The following is a 19,328-nucleotide window of genomic DNA, read 5'->3' on the forward strand; positions in this document are numbered from 1 at the left end:
TTAATGGCTGTGTGTTGAGTTATTTTGAGGGGACAGCAAATTTACACTGTTATACAAGCTGTACACTCACTACTTTACATTGTAGCAAAATGTCATTTCTTCAGTGTTGTCACATGAAAAGATATAATAAAATATTTACAAAAATGTGAGGGGTGTACTCACTTCTGTGAGATACTGTATGTGAATTATTAGGTTTGTAAAAAGGCTTTGTGTTGTCTGACAGATTACAGAAATGTTACTGACATGTACCCTGGTTATTTTTAGTTTAGACACAAATGCTGTTATAAAGCACCTAATTCTGATTTGATGGTGTGTGTGTGTCTGTGGGCCTGTTGTGCAATACTTTAGGATGGTTACCATTTTAGGGACACTGGTGTGTTCATTTTATTACATGTTCCAGTTGACAGCTGTTTGTGTCAATGCTCAGGCCCAGTGGGAAGTTTATCCTTATAGTTTAGTTCATTCCCTTTGAAACATCAATGAACAACACTGCATTATTTTGGTAATGTGCACTGCTTTGTGTCTGTGGAAAATTGTACCTCATTGGCAACTATCTCCTTTCAGGCTATGGGTATGTTTACCACTTCATAAGGTGGCTGATGTTAGCCACGTATTTGATTTTTAAGAGTCAGATGATATTGATATACTGATAGTCATTTTTTCCTTGTTGTTAAGGATCTTTGTTTCTTTTTGTTCTGTCATCCTGACTGTTTTGGTCAGTTTATCCTCGAAGCAGGATTGCAGTTATTAGATTACGGATTACTGTAATCTGTTTTTAAATAGAGCCATTATACATCTTGTAGCAACATATTTAAAGCAGCTCCACTTAATAAATTATTTAACCTGCAGTCTATTAACCTTCAGTGCTATTTGGCCAATGTACCAGATTCTATTTCTGTAGACTGAATTTTAGGAAACCCCATGTTGCTGTCAAGTAAAGACAATAGATATATGCTGTCAAATAGTGTGATGAAAATCTGTGCAATGTTTATACCATGTTATATTATATTATCCCACATGGCTCTCCATCTTTATTTAGGAAGCATGTAAAAAATAGCCAAGCCTTTGCATGATGAAACAAGGGGAAAAGACACCAGAGGCTCATTCTCTAGCTTTGTTCCCAGTGTGGACCTCATTTTACTCATCGACGTCACACTGACTAGGACGTGAGCCCATTAATGGAGAGAGGAAATGTGACTTTTGCAGCACTACACCCATGCAGATATTGTTTTTACACCACCTCCTGTGAGAAGATTAATGCAAGATAAATAGATACAAATATAGCATAAGCTTAGATTTTTTTCTGGGCAGTTTGGTGGGCTGCTGTCCATTTTCTGTGCAGGCTGTTGGACTCTGTGTTTCCTTTAAGCTGTGTAATGTTTGCCTATAGAGGGCTTTTGCCTGTCTGAGGAGCCAGTCATGCATGGTCAGTCGGTGCGGTGACATCACCAGATTGTGTTCGTTTCCCTTTAGTGTCTCTGTGAAGCTGTGAAACCCTGTTTGCTAACACTAGCACAACACTCCCAATCTTCTCTCCCTGTGTCTTTGTTCTCTCATATTGTAGTTTTTTTTTTTTGCCTGCTTAGCTGATGTTATTATGGGTGCCAGCTGTAGCCTTGTACAGCTCCCACCGTTTGCCTTAGATGTTTTGACAGAGAAACCTTAACTATGAAAAGGAGTTTTACCAGATAGCAGTGCAATTTTCTGGTGCAATTTTGATTTTGTGTGTGTTTATGTGAGAGAGTGTATGACTGTCATTCCACTGTTCATTTTTTTTCTCTTTCTTTTTATTTTATATTCTTTGGTGAATTTTACGAAGAAGTCTCTGTCATATTTACCAAATCAAAAAAATTAAAATAATATAAATAGTATTTAGCATAAAGACATTTTTTATGTATCGTGATATTATTCTTTTTTTTATTTTAATTTCAAAAGATGTTTCTTCACATCATATTTAATAATTGTAACTTAAGTAAAGGAAATTAGAGTCAGCTTGATGCATTTTGACATTATTTTCATGACAATTAAAGTTGTGATAAAATGCAAGTAGCGACAGATAGTTTTTTCTGTATTTTAGGTAGATTTTCGAAAAACAAATAAAAGAAATGTAGGGCGGGGACTTGGTTGTTTCCAACGGTTGTTGATTGGATGGAGCCAGATCAGCTTAAAATGAGCATGCAGTCAGTTGTAAGAAAGGGGCGGAGTTTAAGAGGACTAAATGATTGGAGAATCACTGGAAGTTTGAGTTATGATTAGGGCTGTGCCGGTTAGCGATACAACTGCTCCACCGTGGTATTAGACGCCACTGTGGTGGTATGACAAAACACATTTTTGTGCATTTGAATGTTTTTTTTTTTAAGTAAATTTTAGATTATTATTACATTTTAGATTAGAGCAGTGCTGTAAGATGCAGCAGACCTATGATTATGCACTGCAGAGGAGGACTTTGTATGAAAGCCGTTTGTGTTTTCTGCATTAAACATGTTTGGCATAGAAATAGAGGGAGGGACGGACAGACAAGCAACTAAAGAAGGAGAGAATCACCCAGGGTCCTCTTGGTGTTCTGTGCTCCTAGAATGGTGTGGTCATTGCATGATGTATAAATAGATTGAGTGTGTAAGCAGGGGGCGGTGCACACGTATGTGCATTTGTAGTGTGTGTTGAGCGAGAGAGTTGGGGATTTTCACGTACAGGGTCATCTGCCTTTACTCTGGTTGTATGAGCCGTGGTTATAAATAGATTTTGTGTGTGTTCTTGATTATGAATGCTTGTCTGGGTTTGGCAGACAAACCTATTGTGACTTCCTAGCAGAACTTGGAAAGCTAAAAATAAAAGTGCTTAATATTATTACAGTAATCAGAGATGATGATGATGATGGTGAATATACGTATACTCATTTTTGTATTCAAAACCCATACAGTAGCAATGTGACCCGGTGTCCTGCAATTAAACTTCAGGTGAGGGTTATGTTACAGGTCTGGGGCACATAAACACAAAGATACACTGAAATGTCCATATACGTGCGCACAGACGAGTTAAACATGAGACTCTGGAAGTGCAGTGAAGAATCTAATACTGTGTGTCCATTAATGCTGGCAGGTGTTACAACCTGCAGGAAACTGGATTAGGAGATTGGAGCACATTGCTATGGTACATGGAGGCTTAGACGACAATGACACTCGCCAACTTCCGTTCTCACAATTGAATTGAGAAGAATTGAAGTTATAGCATATATTAGAGGTTAACTTTAAAGACAACATTAAATGGCATTCAAAACCTATTTTGTTTCCATAATGTGACTTGTTGAGTGAAGCAGTATGAGAATTGATTAATCCATCAGGTATCATGAAAGTGGGCTTACCAGATCAGAACGGACCTTTGCATTTGAAGGGGGGAGGAGCTTAACAAATAAGAGGGCTTGATGATGTCAGCAGAGGACAAAAGTCGTTTTAGAAGCTGTTAAAACAGTTTTTTTCTTTGAATTAAACACTGATTATTCTTTACATTAAGACTAGAATAGTCTCTTAAAAAGTAAACGGTCATTTTGTTTTCATGTTGACTTTATAGAACTTCTGGGAATTTTTAAAGGTGCGGTGTATAATTTCTGCACCACTAACTGCACTAAATGGAAATGAAAAAATGATTGCTTCCAGACTGGTTTCCCAAACACTCCTCATTTACAAACAAACTGTCGACAGGGAGTGTGCTCACAAACAGGTAGTCCCACCACTAGGGATGCGCCGATCCGATATTCATATCGGGTATCGGCTCCGATAGTGCAATTTTTCTCGGATCGGGTATAGTGCCCTCAGAGAGGGCCGATCCAAATCCGAGATTTTATTTATTTTTTCCCGATTGTGCGAATTATTCTGTGTTACTTCTGTTTTTAACGTGCACAGTAACTGAAATTTAAAACTGTTAAAAGAAAGGCTCAATAACTGTTGCACAGATATAATACACTACGCATCAATTTCTCTTCCCTTTGTGCTTTGCAGTTTTTAACACGAAGTGCTTACAATGTGCGCATCCGGTGTGCAGAATGATGCGCTTGAAGCAACACGGCGTCAGGCTGTGACTCCATGTTGCTTCAAGCGCATCATTCTGCACACCGGATGCGCACATTGTAAGCGCTTCGTGCTCATAGACTGTATAAAAACAGTTCGTGCTGCACTGTATTTGTTTTGTCCTATCGTGTCTATCATATGTTGTTGCCTTATTAAAAAAATATGCTATACATTTAAAAGAAATGTATTTTAATTTTATAGTATATACTTATATATAAATGCATTCATGAATGTTTTTAATGAATGGATTTTATAATAATAAAAATAGCAATGTGTAACATTTTACCATATTTATTGCAACACTTTTATTTGTTACCCACAAAATATAGTTTTTTCACTAAATGTTTGGATTTCTAAAATTATTGTGCACTGATTTTTCTAGAATAACTTTTGCTGCCGAATTATCCACTAACCTAGTTTATGATACATTTTTGACATAGAATAGATTATAAATGAATGAATGATGCATTTTATATAGCGCTTCATTGTGTATTTATAGGTATCGGAATCGGTATCGGAGGCGAAAAAGGCGGATCGGAGCATCCCTACTACCCACCACAAACCCCTGCCATTGATTGAGCTGAAAGTTGACATGTCGGACCACTCAAACAAACAGAGTGATGTTTTATTGCCACACTGTTTGTACTCTTTGGGAATACAACCTCAGCGTAATTATAGATGTCTCTGCACTAGACTTGTGCCGGTATTCGGTAATACGGTATATCACGGTAATGAATGTGCACGATATTGTTATCGTGGGCACTTCTAAATACCGTGAATAATTATATATTACAAATTATTCAGAACTGTGTAAAACTTTTAACTTTATACATTTTTCTGTATTGCTTTATTGCATTTAAATGTTCAGTTATTTTTGTTATAAGAAAAAAGTTATTAAATCTGTTATACCGTATTATGACAGCACTCTTTAAAACTAAATTTCAATATCGCGATAATACCGTATACCGTGATAAAAGCATTAGCAATTAATCGCAACATGAAAATTTGATACCGGCATATCCCTACTCTGCACATCAAAAATGGTTAGGAGAGAGTATTTTATCATTTAAAAAAATTACTTGAAGGGATAGTTCACCCAAAAATGAAAATTCTGTCATTATTTACTCACCCTCATGTCATCCAAACCTGTATGACTTTCCCTCCTCAGCGGAACACAAAGGTAGACATTTTGGAGCATGTTGGTAACCAAACAGTTTTGGTAAACTTTTACTTCCATTGTAAGACTTTTCTCAAACTATGTTATTTTATGTTCGGCAGAAGAAAGAAATTCACACAGGTTTAAAACATGATGGTGGGTAAATGATGTCCAAATTGTCATTTCGGTGGACTAACATTGTTTTTCTTTGCTGCTTTTGAAAGCAGTAGAACCTGTCTCATGTTGGTGATGGTCTGGAGAACTGTGAGAATGAGAGATAGAAGGAAGCCCAGTATAGTTGGTTTTGGGTTCACCTGACCCCTATTGCACATGTTTCTTGCAGGTTGTTTACATAAGCATTTAAAAACAGTTAGATGGAGCCTGTTGTCGTCAACTTTCGTGACCTATCCTTAGCTGAAAACCCTGTATATGTGCCCTTAAAAACTGCTCTGAACCTTGTTGTTATATTGTATGTGGACAGTCATCTATACCAGAGGGTGTGTTTGGTCAGTGACTCATTTCCCTCAATGTTTCCGTCTTGCTTTAGGCCACGGAAAAAACCACAAAGATGCAGCATCTGTACGGGCCACCCATCCTATCCCTGCCGCTTGTGGCATCTACTACTTTGAGGTGAAGATCGTAAGCAAAGGAAGGGATGGGTAAGTGCAAACAGTTGGTTGGTGGCATTTGTACATTTTACTGAGATTACATTTTACTTAGAAAGTTAATTTAAAAATTAATAAATTAATATGTTTTACATATAGTGGGGTTCAAAATCCTGAGAGAACATTAAAAATCTTAGGATTTTGAAAAAATGAATTTTTGAAAAAAGATGTTCTTGCTTCCACTGAAGCACAAGATGATGTTTAAACCATTATAAAATATTAAGTTGTACACAAACTTGTGGAATTCATGTAGCTTGAGTGGAGTTGTCAATAAAGCAAAATGACAATCCAAATACTAAGACATTCTGAAATTAAAATAAAGGCATTCTCACAGTATCAGAATGATAATTGCTGTGAAACGTTTACCCTGCTTCATGCTTGAGTCACTACTTGGTAAGTATTTGTCATGCCTTCAGTTTGAAGATATCATTGTCCAAAAATAAATGGAAAATTGTTCCACCCTTTCCTGTCACCATTTTGCAATGATTACTAAATATATTTCTGCTGGATCACTAATGTTATTCTAGGCCATCTAACTGCAACTTATAGGTCGTGCCTAAATCTGTTGAAAGGTGTCGAGTCATCCTTTAGTCACTGTGGTCCCAGGCTGTGGAACTCTCTCCCAGACTCACTTAGCACTTTTAAAAAGTACCTTGTGCACAGGGACTTATACTCAGTTTAATCACCACTTTAATTGTTTCAATTGATTGAGCTTGATTGTTCTCTTATTTTACTGAGGTGCAGTCACATTTACTATTATTTTGTGATTTTTCACTGGTGAAAACCAGTCATTTACATTGGAATCGACACAACCGTGAATTTTATGTGACAGCAAAAGTTCAAGTTGGTCACATATTCACCGCATATTGATCGACACAAAAAGTCAGGTTCTCATTGGTTTAAAAGTGACTTCTGTGTGAGCTGTGCTTTATACATCGCTACACTATTGACAACAGGCCATGGATCTTTTTTTTTATTCTCTAACGTTTGCAGAAATCAGGAGCATCGTGTATGGTTTAAAGGAACACTCCACTATTTTTGAAAATAGGCGAATTTTCCAACTCTTCAGAGTTAAACAGTTGAGTTTTACCGTTTTCGAATCCATTCAGCCGATCTCCGGGTCTGGCAGTAGCACTTTTAGCTGTAGCTTAGCATAGATCATTGAATCTGATTAGACCGTTAGCATCTCGCTCAAAAATGACCTAAGAGTTTTGATATTTTTCCTATTTAAAACTTGACTCTTCCGTAGTTACATCATGTACTAAGACCGACAGAAAATGAAAAGTTGCGATTTTCTAGGCCGATATGGCTAGGAACTATACTCTCATTCCGGCGTAATAATCAAAAAACTTTGCTGCCGTACCATGGGTGCAGCAGGCGCAATGATATTATGCAGCGCCTGAAAATAGTCCCCAGCACGCTCCCTGTGCAAGCAGGTGGTCACGTTGGTTATTTTGATGGAAGTTAACCTATTTTCTATCCAGCTAGGTAACTTCCAATAAGCCTATTTTCAGGCGCTGCGTAATATCATTGCACCTGCTGCACCCATGGTACAGCAGCAAAGTTCATTGAGAATTACGCCGGAATGATAGTATAGTTCCTAGCCTTATCGGCCTAGAAAATCGCAACTTTTCATTTTCTGTCGGTCTTAGTACACGATGTAACTACAGCAGTGTTAATTTTGACAGCAAATTTTAGTTTTAGTCATAGTCTTTTGGCTAAAATGCCATTTAGTTTTAGTCATATTTTAGTTATCTGAATTGTTTTTTAGTTTTAGTTTTATATCATAAGATTTTAGTCGACTAAATCTACAGTAAATTTAGTCGGCTAAAATCGAATGGGTTTAGTTACAGTGTAATGCATTTATTAAGCATTTCTCCAAAATTTCCAAACTCATTATATAGGTTTGATATTAAGGTTTTATCATGATAGACACCGATTTAACTGCTGATTTTTCCCGATATTTAAGCATTTTAAAATAATCGGATATCGTTTTTTTTAATATCGGATTCACCGATAAATGCCGCCATCTTGTGGATGTTTTCAGAATTGCGTGCAGGATCGCCATTGCACCACGGTGTCTGAGGGGAGAGGAGACAACAACAACGGCGTGCACAGGTACTTGATTTACTGTAGTTAGTAAACTTTATTTAGCATAACAGCCATTAATGCACAAATTGTAATGTATGTAATGTATTACATAAATGCCTGATATGCAGTTTATGCAGTTTATGCAGCTTGGCTCAAAGAAATAGAGACGAACTCACGGAGTCACGTAAGATAATCCGTCAAGTTCTGTCCCAATAAAGACGTAATTTTGCGTGAATTAAATAATATGCAGCCATGAATGGGCGCATGTTGGAAATAAAAGTGCTGAATTTAATTCGCTCTCTGTTGTCTATATGCTCATCGTCTCATGAAGTCGTTATTTTGCTTATTGTTAATATTAGTGTTGCTGCTGATGCTTTAAATAAAATGTTTTTTTTTGTTGTAATATGAAGATTAAATTTAACATGAAAGACTGCTAATTTTCAACACTTTTTTTAAGATGACTGAAAGGAGGAAAAACCAGAGTGAAGTATGGACTTACTTCACTCAGTCATTTATTTACTGTATAACAGTAAATAAATATCGGTTTTGCATATCAGTTATCGGGCACATAAACACGCAAATAATTGGTATCGGTATCGGTTATAAAATGTCAATATCGGTCGATCACTAATCATAAGCTCTCTTCTTGGGCCACTCGGGGTACAGCTGCGCTTACCTGCAGTCGTGAATGCAGTGATGGACAGCTGTCTTTCCTCAGTCAACTGGTGTTTGGGTTTCACGTGATTTCTCATTGTGATGGTGATATTATGATAACTCAGTTTCACTGATTAATACAGGAGGTGAAAGACGTAATCAACTGTGTTTACGTAAATACTCGTCAAAACGGACAATTCAACATCATTTTGTGTGTAATTTTCCGTTCATGCGACGCAAAAGAGTACTTGCGCACTGTGAGATGCGCTCTCTGTGTGTGTATGCTTCGGTGTCTGCGCTCAGAAAACCGGACCTAACTGAGTTCTCTCTTGTGTCGTCAGATTTATCTATATGTCTGCTCTTCTCTTACTCCCACATAATGACATTTTTTTACGTTTTATGCGCCGTGCAGCAAGTGTATTTTAGCTTATGTCCTGCTGGTTGATGTACGCATCTAACCTCCTAACTATGCAGCAGATTGGTTCTGAAATCGAATGAATCTCTTCCCAAATCGTCCCTCCCTAACATTTTCATCTCATTTTTATTAGTTGACGAAAATGTTGATAGATTTACGTCCATTATGACGAAAATTATTCGTCAACGAAATTAACACTGAACTACAGAAAAGTCAAGTTTTAAATAAGAAAAATATCATTTTTGAGCGAGATGCTAACGGTCTAATCAGATTCAATGATCTATGCTAAGCTGCAGCTAAAAGTGCTACCGCCAGACCCGGAGTTCGGCTGAATGGATTCGAAAACGGTAAAACTCAACTGTTTAACTCTAGGGGAGTTGGAAAATTACCTATTTTCAAAAATAGTGGAGTGTTCCTTTAAATGCAGTCTCATTGTTTATCAAAGTCCTTATTTTTAGTGAAGCTAACATTTGTCCTCTCTCATTGGTGTTTTCAGGTACATGGGAATTGGACTGTCTGCCCAGGGGGTCAACATGAACAGACTGCCTGGTGAGTAAGTGTGTGTGTGTGTGTGTGCTTGTATGTACACTAAAGGGATGAGCTGTTGACTACGGGTCATGGTGAACTGTGGGTGACTAATTTCTGTAGGTTCTGAGGTTACATTTCTGTAGCCCACAAAAAAGGCCATTTAAAAAGTAACTTTATTTGGTTACATATTAAGTGTGTTTAAGTAAAACAAATGGTGTTCATAACCCCTTTTAATTCTGGCAGAATATTGAAGAAAAAAAAGTAGGGAGGGACTTGATTTCATCCATCAGGAATGATTGGATTGTGAAAAGTGGGCATTACATACCAGAACGGAGCCAGACGATTGGAGCGAGCTAGAAAGGAAAGTTGTTTAGGAAGAAGAGCTTTGAAGATTAAAAGAGAAGTTATTACATTTTGATTAAAGATTACGGAGACGTTTTTCCTTTGCAGTAGTGTGCACTTATGAATCCTTTCATGAAAAGGCCAATGCTGACTTTACAGTTCACTTTTGGCTATAGTCTTGTAGCCTAAGACCATTTGTCTCCTACTTTTTCTGTCTTTCACTTTTTAATATCTTTTTATCACAGTAAGACTGTAATTCAGGCCAAGAACGGGCCTCAACATGTCCTGGAAAACATTAGCTGTGGGAATGACCTTGCAAATGCAGAGACATCTCAAGGTGTTTCTTTCTGTGCACCTTAATCTCAGGAAATAACTTTGTGATGTGTTTTTTTTTTCTCATGAGTCCTCAAAGGAAAGGAGAGGAAGGAGAGTAGAGCAGACCTAGATCTCATTATTGGTTTTCCTCAATGGATTTTACCTGGTGTCGAGAATGTTCTGAGATCACAAAGCCTTGTCATAATTATTCATACAAAAAGCTCAAATTAATCAGAAAAAATAGTTTCATTCTCAAAGAGAATCCATTTACACGCCAGAGGACGTCAAGCTGCTACCGAACCAGTTCATTTAAATGACTAACTGGAATGAAAAATGACACAATAACCAAACATAATCCAGTTTTATTGCAAAAACCAAATGAAATGTGCTTGAATTACTAAGAAAATGTGACTGAATATTTCGACTGTAATATGTGGAGCACACTCGTATACACAATATTTGGAATTTGAAAAATATGTTGGCTGCTTTATTCTATCAGTTTGTACACATGTATTATTTGACAACGTAAAGTTAATCTGACTAAATTTAAATGTAATCTAATAGTAAAACTTTTTAATTTTAAATCAAAATGTGTTGCTAAATTAAACACTGAATTGAACAGGTGGTGTAAATAAGTTTAGCTTTAGTTAGGTTGACACATTCATTAAGATTTAATATGCAAGTAGACACTAATGAAATTAGTAACCTGTTTTGAAGAATATTAAAATAGATTCAGCGTGTGAATCACATCTTGCTGTAGAAACATCACATTACATATTAGCTCTATATTTATCTATAAAGCGTCAAGTATTTTCAGCAGTCATTATTACTCCAGTCGTCAGTGTCACATGATCCTTCAGAAGTCATTCTAATTTGCTGATTTTGGTACTCAATAAATATTTTTTATTATTATCAATGTTGAAAACCGCTGTGCTGATTAATAATTTTGTGGAAACCGTGATGTTTTTTTTTTTTAGAAATTGAAAGAATGGCAATTTATTTGAAATAGAAATTGACCCCAAACTTTTAAACGGTAGCATTTATTAGACAAAAGCATAAGAGAAAGGTCTATATGCAGAAATAGAGAGACGAGTTTTGGGCACAGTTGAGTTTATGTCACCCTCCTGTTTGACCCCTTTGACCAAACAAGTGACTTTGTCGTTTGCTTGTTAGCTTCTATACTGTGCCTGAGGCCATTGAAACACTTCGAAGCAATCTAGCCTATTCGGCATGTGCGTGCTGACGACAACTTATGTGTTTATTGACCCCTGTGCTCTCTGTATAAACCACTCTTTGTCTCAGAGCGTTTTGGAATATAGTGGAATTGTAGACAAAACGCATGTCGGGTGGCCAGTGTATTTTCTGGTGTGTTTAGTGCTTACAGCCAACAGCATGATATTTTTTCTCTGGTTGTAGGTACTTCCTTGACTAGAGCTGGGATGCTGTAATGTATGTTCAGTTCAGGTTGCTGGATTGCTGCTAGAGTTTATGCTGGAAAACTCATGTTTCAATGAGGTCTGATGTTTTGCATTTTACATTTTGGGTATTTTGTAATTGTGTGTTATAGAACAAAGCTGGTTCATTGGAAAGCAGATGATAACGGCGATATTTTTTTTCCAGCTACAAATGTATTAAAATTTTTGTAATTTAATATAATAAAAAAATGCATAATAAAATATAATAAATATGTTAATGGAATACAATTAATAATATAAAGTATGAATAATAATAAATATATAATTTAAATGTAATGTAAATATATATGTATATTTATATTATGTATAGGCTGCTATATAAAATGTGATAATGTGTAGTAATGTATATAAAAACATTCTATAAAATATATGTATATGTTATAAAATGTTTTATATATATACATTTTTATAAATGTGTGTGTGTTTGTGTGTGTGTGTACTGTATATATTATTATTATTATCATTATTATTTTATGTTAGCTTCTAATGTCTTTAATCAGCTTGCCATTTCTCTTTGTGCTTTTTTTTAATTTAAATCACTGAAGTCACTGTAGTTTCTTATGAGAATGTATGGCGCATTGGCACATTGTATGTTTGCATGTGTGGGTATGTGTGCAGTTTGAGTGTAATGGTTTTACGCGTCCCGCTGACCTCCATGTCTCTGATCCCATACTGGAGTTCTGCCCATTTCATTAGCATGAAGGGAACACTGACCTTTGCTTTAGGAGTAATATCCCTGCCCGCACTGCTCTGCAGATTAATCTAATACCACACCACAAGCCCGCTACAGCCACTGCTTTACTTTGTCGTTTTTTTTTTTTCATTCTTCTTGCATCTGTTCAGTCTGCCATTCACAGAATGCACTTGTTTACTCCGTTTCACGTAGTGACTATAAATATAATTGCTTACGCAATACCATTTTTATAATGTACTAATCATAATTGTCTGCCAACATTCATGTTTTGAGTCAGATCGGCCCGGTCAGTGATGTAGACGGACTCCTCCTCTTGGTGGTTTGAGGCAGTGCAAGGTTTAATGAATTGTTCAAATGGTCTTGTAAAATTTACACACAGGCTTGTCCAGCTGCCCACCGAACGAGCCTCAGGGTGGATGTATGTAGCCTTTTAAAGGACATTTTTTTCATGTTGTTACAAAAAACCCTAAATGCGCCTGTCATAAATGCAGTGCTTGTTTCAGAACAGCTGGAAAGCCAACTTCTGCCCACCAGGGCCATTGTCGGTGGTTACAGTCAGGACCTAAGTGTGTTTTTGCTGTGGTCCACCCTTATTATTTTATCCCAGAGTTTTGCTGCCTACCCAGCAAGGGTCCAGCACATATTCTTTTCTGCACAATAATGGGAATGGAGCTCATAATTTATGAAAGAAGCACTATTTTATGATGCTGTAGACCAGATGGCATATCAAACGCTGCAGGCTTAAGATCAGCTCCGACTCATTCTGTGATCAGAGCAGAGACAGAAACAAGATTCCTTATTAGCAGGCGAAATCTGTGCCCTCCTAGATCTCTACATAAGTGCAACACCATTGTTGACATCCCATGCATATTTGATTATTACATACTTCGGCTAATTTGCTTATGCTTTCAGCTTCCAATAAAAGTGTTGTACTGTCATCGCCTTCTTACATATTTTAGCATGTTTATATCCACTCTACAGAATTCCACAGATTTGCCCCAAACATCAGTGCAGGAAATGCAGTTTTTGAATCCAAGTGATAGCTACCCATTTTAATGATTGCATTTCTCTCTCTCACCTCAGGTTGGGACAAGCACTCCTATGGTTACCATGGTGACGATGGACACTCCTTTTGCTCCTCAGGGACTGGCCAACCGTATGGCCCAACCTTCACAACGGGCGACGTCATTGGCTGCTGCGTGAACCTCATCAATAACACATGCTTTTACACCAAGAATGGGCACAGTTTAGGTAATAATTTAATGAAAAATGACTTAAGAGTAAATCTTACTAATGCTGAAATCATTAGAAATCAATTTCGGTGCTCAACTTAAAGTTTTTGATATCTTTCTTATGTAATCTCAGAATCCACAATACTAAGCTGTTCTTTTCCCTCCAGGTGTGGCTTTCACAGATCTGCCAGTAAGTAAAGCACACAGACCTCTCTTAAACAGTGTCATCTAAAACTAAAATGATTTTTTATTTTAATAAAATTAAGTATAAATATTAGATGAAAAGCTTAAAGGGGTCATATGATGCGATTTCGATTTTTCCTTTCTCTTTGGAGTGTTACAAGCTCTTGGTGCATAAAGAAGATCTGTAAAGTTGCAAAGACTAAAGTCTCAAATCCAAAGAGATATTCTTTATAAAAGTTAAGAGTCAGCCACGCCTACCTAAAACGGCTCGTTCTAACACGCCCCCACATGTCTACGTCACTATGTGGGAAGATTTGCATAACGCCGCCCAAATGTTCACGCAAAGAAAGAAGGCGTAACTTTTATTCTCGCTGTAGTATTGTTGTTGCCGCTGCCATGTCATGAAGGTGCTGTATGTTTTGTTGTGAAAGTGAAACTACTTTGTTTGGCCTTCCAAAAGAGGACGATATCTGCTTCGTCATGTCTGGAGCTGATCCGTGCTGGTCACTGAGGAAATACAACAACTTTGCGCTGTGGATCACCGGATCAATAATGTACAGTATGTGGAATATAATGTGTTGTTTTAACCTTAAACCGCATTTCATTACACCAAATACACAAAATAATGTTCTTTTTAGCAACATCATATGACCCCTTTAAGAAACTAAAACGAAAATTAGTTGTCTAGTACTACTGTTAATAAAACTGAAACATAAGTAAAAAAAAAAAATAGGGCTAAATGGAAATATTTAAAGAAAACTAATGACAAAAGCACACAACAAAATTAAACAAACTAAAATTAACTAATATGTATAATATATAAACTAGTATATAAGTAATACTAAAATGACACCACTCTCAAATCTCAAGTTTTATATGAAAATGTTTGTATCAAAAATACAAACTCAGGCTTTTGGAAATGTATGCCTATATTGACATGATACTTTTATTTTTCACGCCATCCAAGGCCTCTATCACGCCTGTATCTTTGTTCTAGCTTGTACTTTTCTGCCCAACTTTGGATCTTTGTATTGCAGCAGTTCTCATGTTACTCTCCCCCTAGGATGAATCGCTTGCATTGTAGCATTCGTCATTTGTAAGTCACTCTGCGTCTGTTAAATTAATACCTTTAATGGGAGATTGATGGTGTGGTGTTGTCTAATTTTGAGCGCAGATTAGAATTTATGTTTCTGTATGGAGCTTCAGGTGAGGCCTTGCCAGTTAAGGTGTGACTGAAGCATCCCCCGTGCTGAGAATTACTGACGGTGTATGTGTAGACCTTCTGAGCAGACTCTCAGCTCTCTCTTTTTGTCTCTGTCTCTCATTTCAGCCTAACCTGTACCCCACAGTAGGGCTACAGACTCCAGGAGAGATAGTAGATGCTAATTTTGGCCAGCAGCCTTTTGTGTTTGACATTGAGGACTACATGAGCGAATGGAGGGCCAAGATCCACAGCATGATTGCCCGCTTCCCCATCGGAGAAAGACTGGGAGACTGGCAGTCTGTTCTGCAGAAGTGAGCTGCCAGTCACCTAATAATAAATTCAGCAGTCTAAAAGATGATTAAAAACATCTAATTCATGTTACGCTGCAAATTCGTGATTCTTAATGTTTTTTCTCCCCATATTAACTTTTTTATATTTATATCTGCAGTATGGTGTCCAGCTACCTAGTGCATCATGGGTATTGTGCCACAGCAATGGCCTTTTCCAGAGCCACAGAGACCATGATCCAAGAGGACCAAACCTCCATAAAAAACAGACAGAGTGAGTACGAAGTCAACTAGTTTAGCTAAAAATGAATGGAAATAAATAAATTGATAATTATGTCTTGTGTGATTTGAATATGTGACAGAATGAATGTAGACATAACACTGGTAATGAGTTCAGATCTTCCCATGTCCTTTGTGGTTTGGGTATAGGAAAATATAACCGTCACGAGGAACTTAATTTTTTACGGAATAAGCAAAACCATTGCTTTTTTGGATGATGAGTTATGAGTATTTTATCAATTTCTCAGTTAGAGTTATAGTAAAGCATCTTTGATTTAAGCTGTAATTAACACTCAAATGAATATTTAATGTTACCATAATTGGTTATCTGGCACTGGCTACAACTGAGTGAATTTAATAAATCTTGTTAAATGCATTTCAGTATAAGCCATGAGATGAATTAAATGTTATGTGTAATTTTGCTCACAAAGAAAGGCAGAGTCTATAGGAGTATAATTTAAGGCTGAAAGTTGGTATTATCACGAGTAATCAAATTTCTGCATATAACGTTGCATTGCTTTAACCATTCTCTGTAGATCCCACTTTCATGCATGCCACGATTGGTTGAATATGCACACATGCTTGCACTCTATAGGTCAAACTACTTTTCAGTTATTACCTTCAGCGCATTCATAATAAAACGTGCCGCAGACGGCTCCGGGGGATGAATAAAGGCCTCCTGTAGCGAATCCATGTGTTTTTGTAATAAAAATATCCATATTTTAAATGTAATAAACACTTTTCTCTCACTTCCGCTGACTGTCATACACTGAAGCAGTTCCGGCGGATGACGTAAGACGCGCGGCGTTGCGTGATTAGTGAAGAATGCGGAGAGAGAACAAAACAAAACGCCGGTCACGAATTACAAGTACAAACCAAAGATTTGCAAAGAAAAATGTCAGAGGATTTCGATATAAACCAAGAGGAGACTGGTTTTCCTTTGCTAAAGTAAGGAAACTTTGCTTTTGCTCCTATAAACAAACTCGCGAGACTAGCATACCTCAGAGGCGCGCGCGCTGCGCATATGTGCTGCGTCATCCGCCAGAACTGCTTCAGCTGCTTGACAGTCAGCAGAAGTGAGAGAAAAGTGTTTATTACGTTTGAAATATGGATATTTTTCTTTAAAAAACACATGGATTCGCTACAGGGAGCCTTTATTCATCCCCCGGAGCCGTCTGCGGCACGTTTTATTAGAATGCGCAAGCTTTATTTGACGACTTGTGGACTGTTCAACTGCAACACCCGCTGACTGCAATGATAGAGCTTGGAATAGCGCTACAGGGGGCCTTTATTCATCCCCCGGTGCCGTCTGCAGCACGTTTTATTATGAATGCGCGAGCTTTATTTGACGATTTGTGGACTGTTCAACTACAACACCCGCAGACTGTAATGATAGAGCTTGGAATAGCCAAGACAGTTTTTAATGTAACTACCACTGGATTCATCTGAAAGAAGAAAGTCATATACACCTAGGATGCTTCGAGAGTAAGTAAAACACAGGCTAATTTTCATTTTTGGGTGAACTAACCCTTTAACTGTCAGGGCTGCATATTTCACTATACATTATTATGCGAATCTGTCGCAATGTGATTCAAGCTTTGCAAAGAGGCTGTTACAGAAGGAGCATTTAAAAACTATATTGGCAGTAAACCCTCGGATAGCAAACCCATAGCTTGCATGTAAGTGCCATTTATCATTTCACCTGTGAGGAGGGCATTTACATAGAAGTCTTAAAAGCACAAGAGTAATAAAACACCTGTTTAAAAGGGTCAGAGATGAGGAAAATGATCATAAAACTAAATAATGAATGCTCAAAACACTTTACTAAGATTGTAAGTGGACCTTAGGGAGAACTATTGAGTGATAAAAAATGTATGAAATGACCACTTTAACAAAACAAAAGCAAAACACACTAGTTGTTTCTTCTTTGTGCTTACAGGAATACAGAAGCTGGTATTGGCAGGACGTGTTGGAGAAGCCATTGACGCAACACAACAGTTGTACCCCGGACTCCTAGAACACAACCCCAATTTACTCTTCATGTTGAAGTGAGTATGTCTACCAGCCTCTGAGAACCATGTGTGGGCAATTTTGTTTGGAATGGATCAAGAGGAATTGCTTAAATCCCGAAACATGGTGAAAAATGTGTTCTCTACTCTGGGGATCAGTAGAGCTCAGTTGTATTCGAACATCCACAGCTTTCTGGAGTTTCATAGTGCAAGCGTACTCAGAAAGCATGCAGCCTGAGATTAGGGCAATCTTTAACTCTGTGTTATACAGAATAAAGGTTCTAAAGTTCCCTACGGTCATTCTGACGAATTGGCTCTATTTTTGTTACTTTTCTTTATAGCAAACACACACTGGGTGAAAAAGGATCACAGTTGCTTTGGTCTGAGCTGCTCTGATACGATTAGTCATACTATTGCATAAGGTGGAAAATGAGCTGCCTTTGAACTAACTTTTTTTTTTTTTATTTAATTTTTTTTTTTAGTAATGCTTACAAGTCATACGTCAGCTACTCTGTTGAATTGTGGATGTTATTTATAATATGCAGGCCATACTTCCAAACATTTATCTCGCTGAGGGAGCAATGACTTTTTAAATTGCATGCAATTAGAAGATCCACCTACTAAAATAAGTGGTTTCAAACAATAGCTGAAGTTAAAGAAATGGAAAGGTTTGTATATCTACTTTCACTTAAAAAAAACAAGTTATTGAGAGAAAATGGGGAAAATAGTTAGTTTTGGTTTCGGCTGGCAGACGGGAGTGTACAAAAGTCACAGTTGAAACATTGACAATGTTACAAAAAATTCTATTTCAAATAAATGCTGTCCTTTTGAACATTCTACTCATCAAAAAAATCTTGAAAGCAGTGTATCACAATTTCCACAAAAATATTAAGCAGCAACTGTTTTCAGCATTGTTTATAAGACTTCTGTTAGACTTCTGTTCTTAGGTTTTAAAGGGATAGTTCACCCCAAAAATGAAAAAGCTGTCATCACCCTCAAATTGTTCCAAAACTGAATGAATTTCTTTCTTCTGCTGAACAAAAAAAGGTGATATTTTGAAAAATGTTTTCCATAGTCTTCCTTTCCATAGTTTTCATTGTCTTCCATAGTATTTTTTTTTTCCATATACTATAGATTATCAACTCTTTGGTTGCCCATATTCTTTAAAATATTAGCAATCAACAGAAGAAAGAAACTCATACAGGATTGAAACAACCAGAGGTTGAGTAAAAGATGACACGATTTTCATTTTTGGGTGAACTATCCCTTTAATAATTCTTTGTCATGCATTGAAAACGTGATATCCCTGATCTTTTTCCTCAAGCAAACTGCATTCAGACAATCAGTCTAAGCACTACGGAGCAATAAACCCTTTTCTCAACGTGTTACTGGCATTTATGGCGCATTCGCTGCCTCTGTGTAATGTTAAACTTCTTTTTGGAATCAATTGCAGTTACGTTTGCTTGGCTGCAATTTTGTTTTGACATAAAGGTGAAACAGATTTATATATATATATATATATATATACAGTATAATGGCATTTATGCTGCCTCTGTGTAATGTTAAACTTCTTTTTGGAATCAATTGCAGTTACGTTTGCTTGGCTTGCTTGGCTGCTTGACATAAAGGTGAAACAGATTTATATATATATATATATATATATATATATAGTGTATAAATTAGAATATATGAGATGTAATTGCATTGAAATATTACTTTTATATTTAAAAAAAAA

The 19,328-nt window shown here is 36.9% G+C and overlaps 1 protein-coding gene across 2 annotated transcripts in view; it reads left to right on the plus strand.

Moving 5' to 3' along the window:
* The window catches only part of LOC107692935 (ran-binding protein 10), a 31,959-nt gene that overhangs the window by 3,107 nt on the left and 9,524 nt on the right, over positions 1-19,328 (plus strand). For both annotated transcript variants that reach the window (XM_016492142.1, XM_016492144.1), the window contains exons 2-8: positions 5,768-5,879; positions 9,542-9,594; positions 13,483-13,650; positions 13,799-13,821; positions 15,145-15,329; positions 15,467-15,579; positions 17,524-17,632. In XM_016492142.1, the coding sequence (XP_016347628.1) occupies positions 5,768-5,879; positions 9,542-9,594; positions 13,483-13,650; positions 13,799-13,821; positions 15,145-15,329; positions 15,467-15,579; positions 17,524-17,632 (763 nt within the window). The remainder of the gene's footprint in view (positions 1-5,767; positions 5,880-9,541; positions 9,595-13,482; positions 13,651-13,798; positions 13,822-15,144; positions 15,330-15,466; positions 15,580-17,523; positions 17,633-19,328) is intronic.

The sequence above is a fragment of the Sinocyclocheilus anshuiensis genome, unplaced genomic scaffold (assembly GCF_001515605.1).
Source record: "Sinocyclocheilus anshuiensis isolate Anshui unplaced genomic scaffold, SAMN03320099.WGS_v1.1 scaffold1384, whole genome shotgun sequence".
NCBI lineage: Eukaryota > Metazoa > Chordata > Actinopteri > Cypriniformes > Cyprinidae > Sinocyclocheilus > Sinocyclocheilus anshuiensis.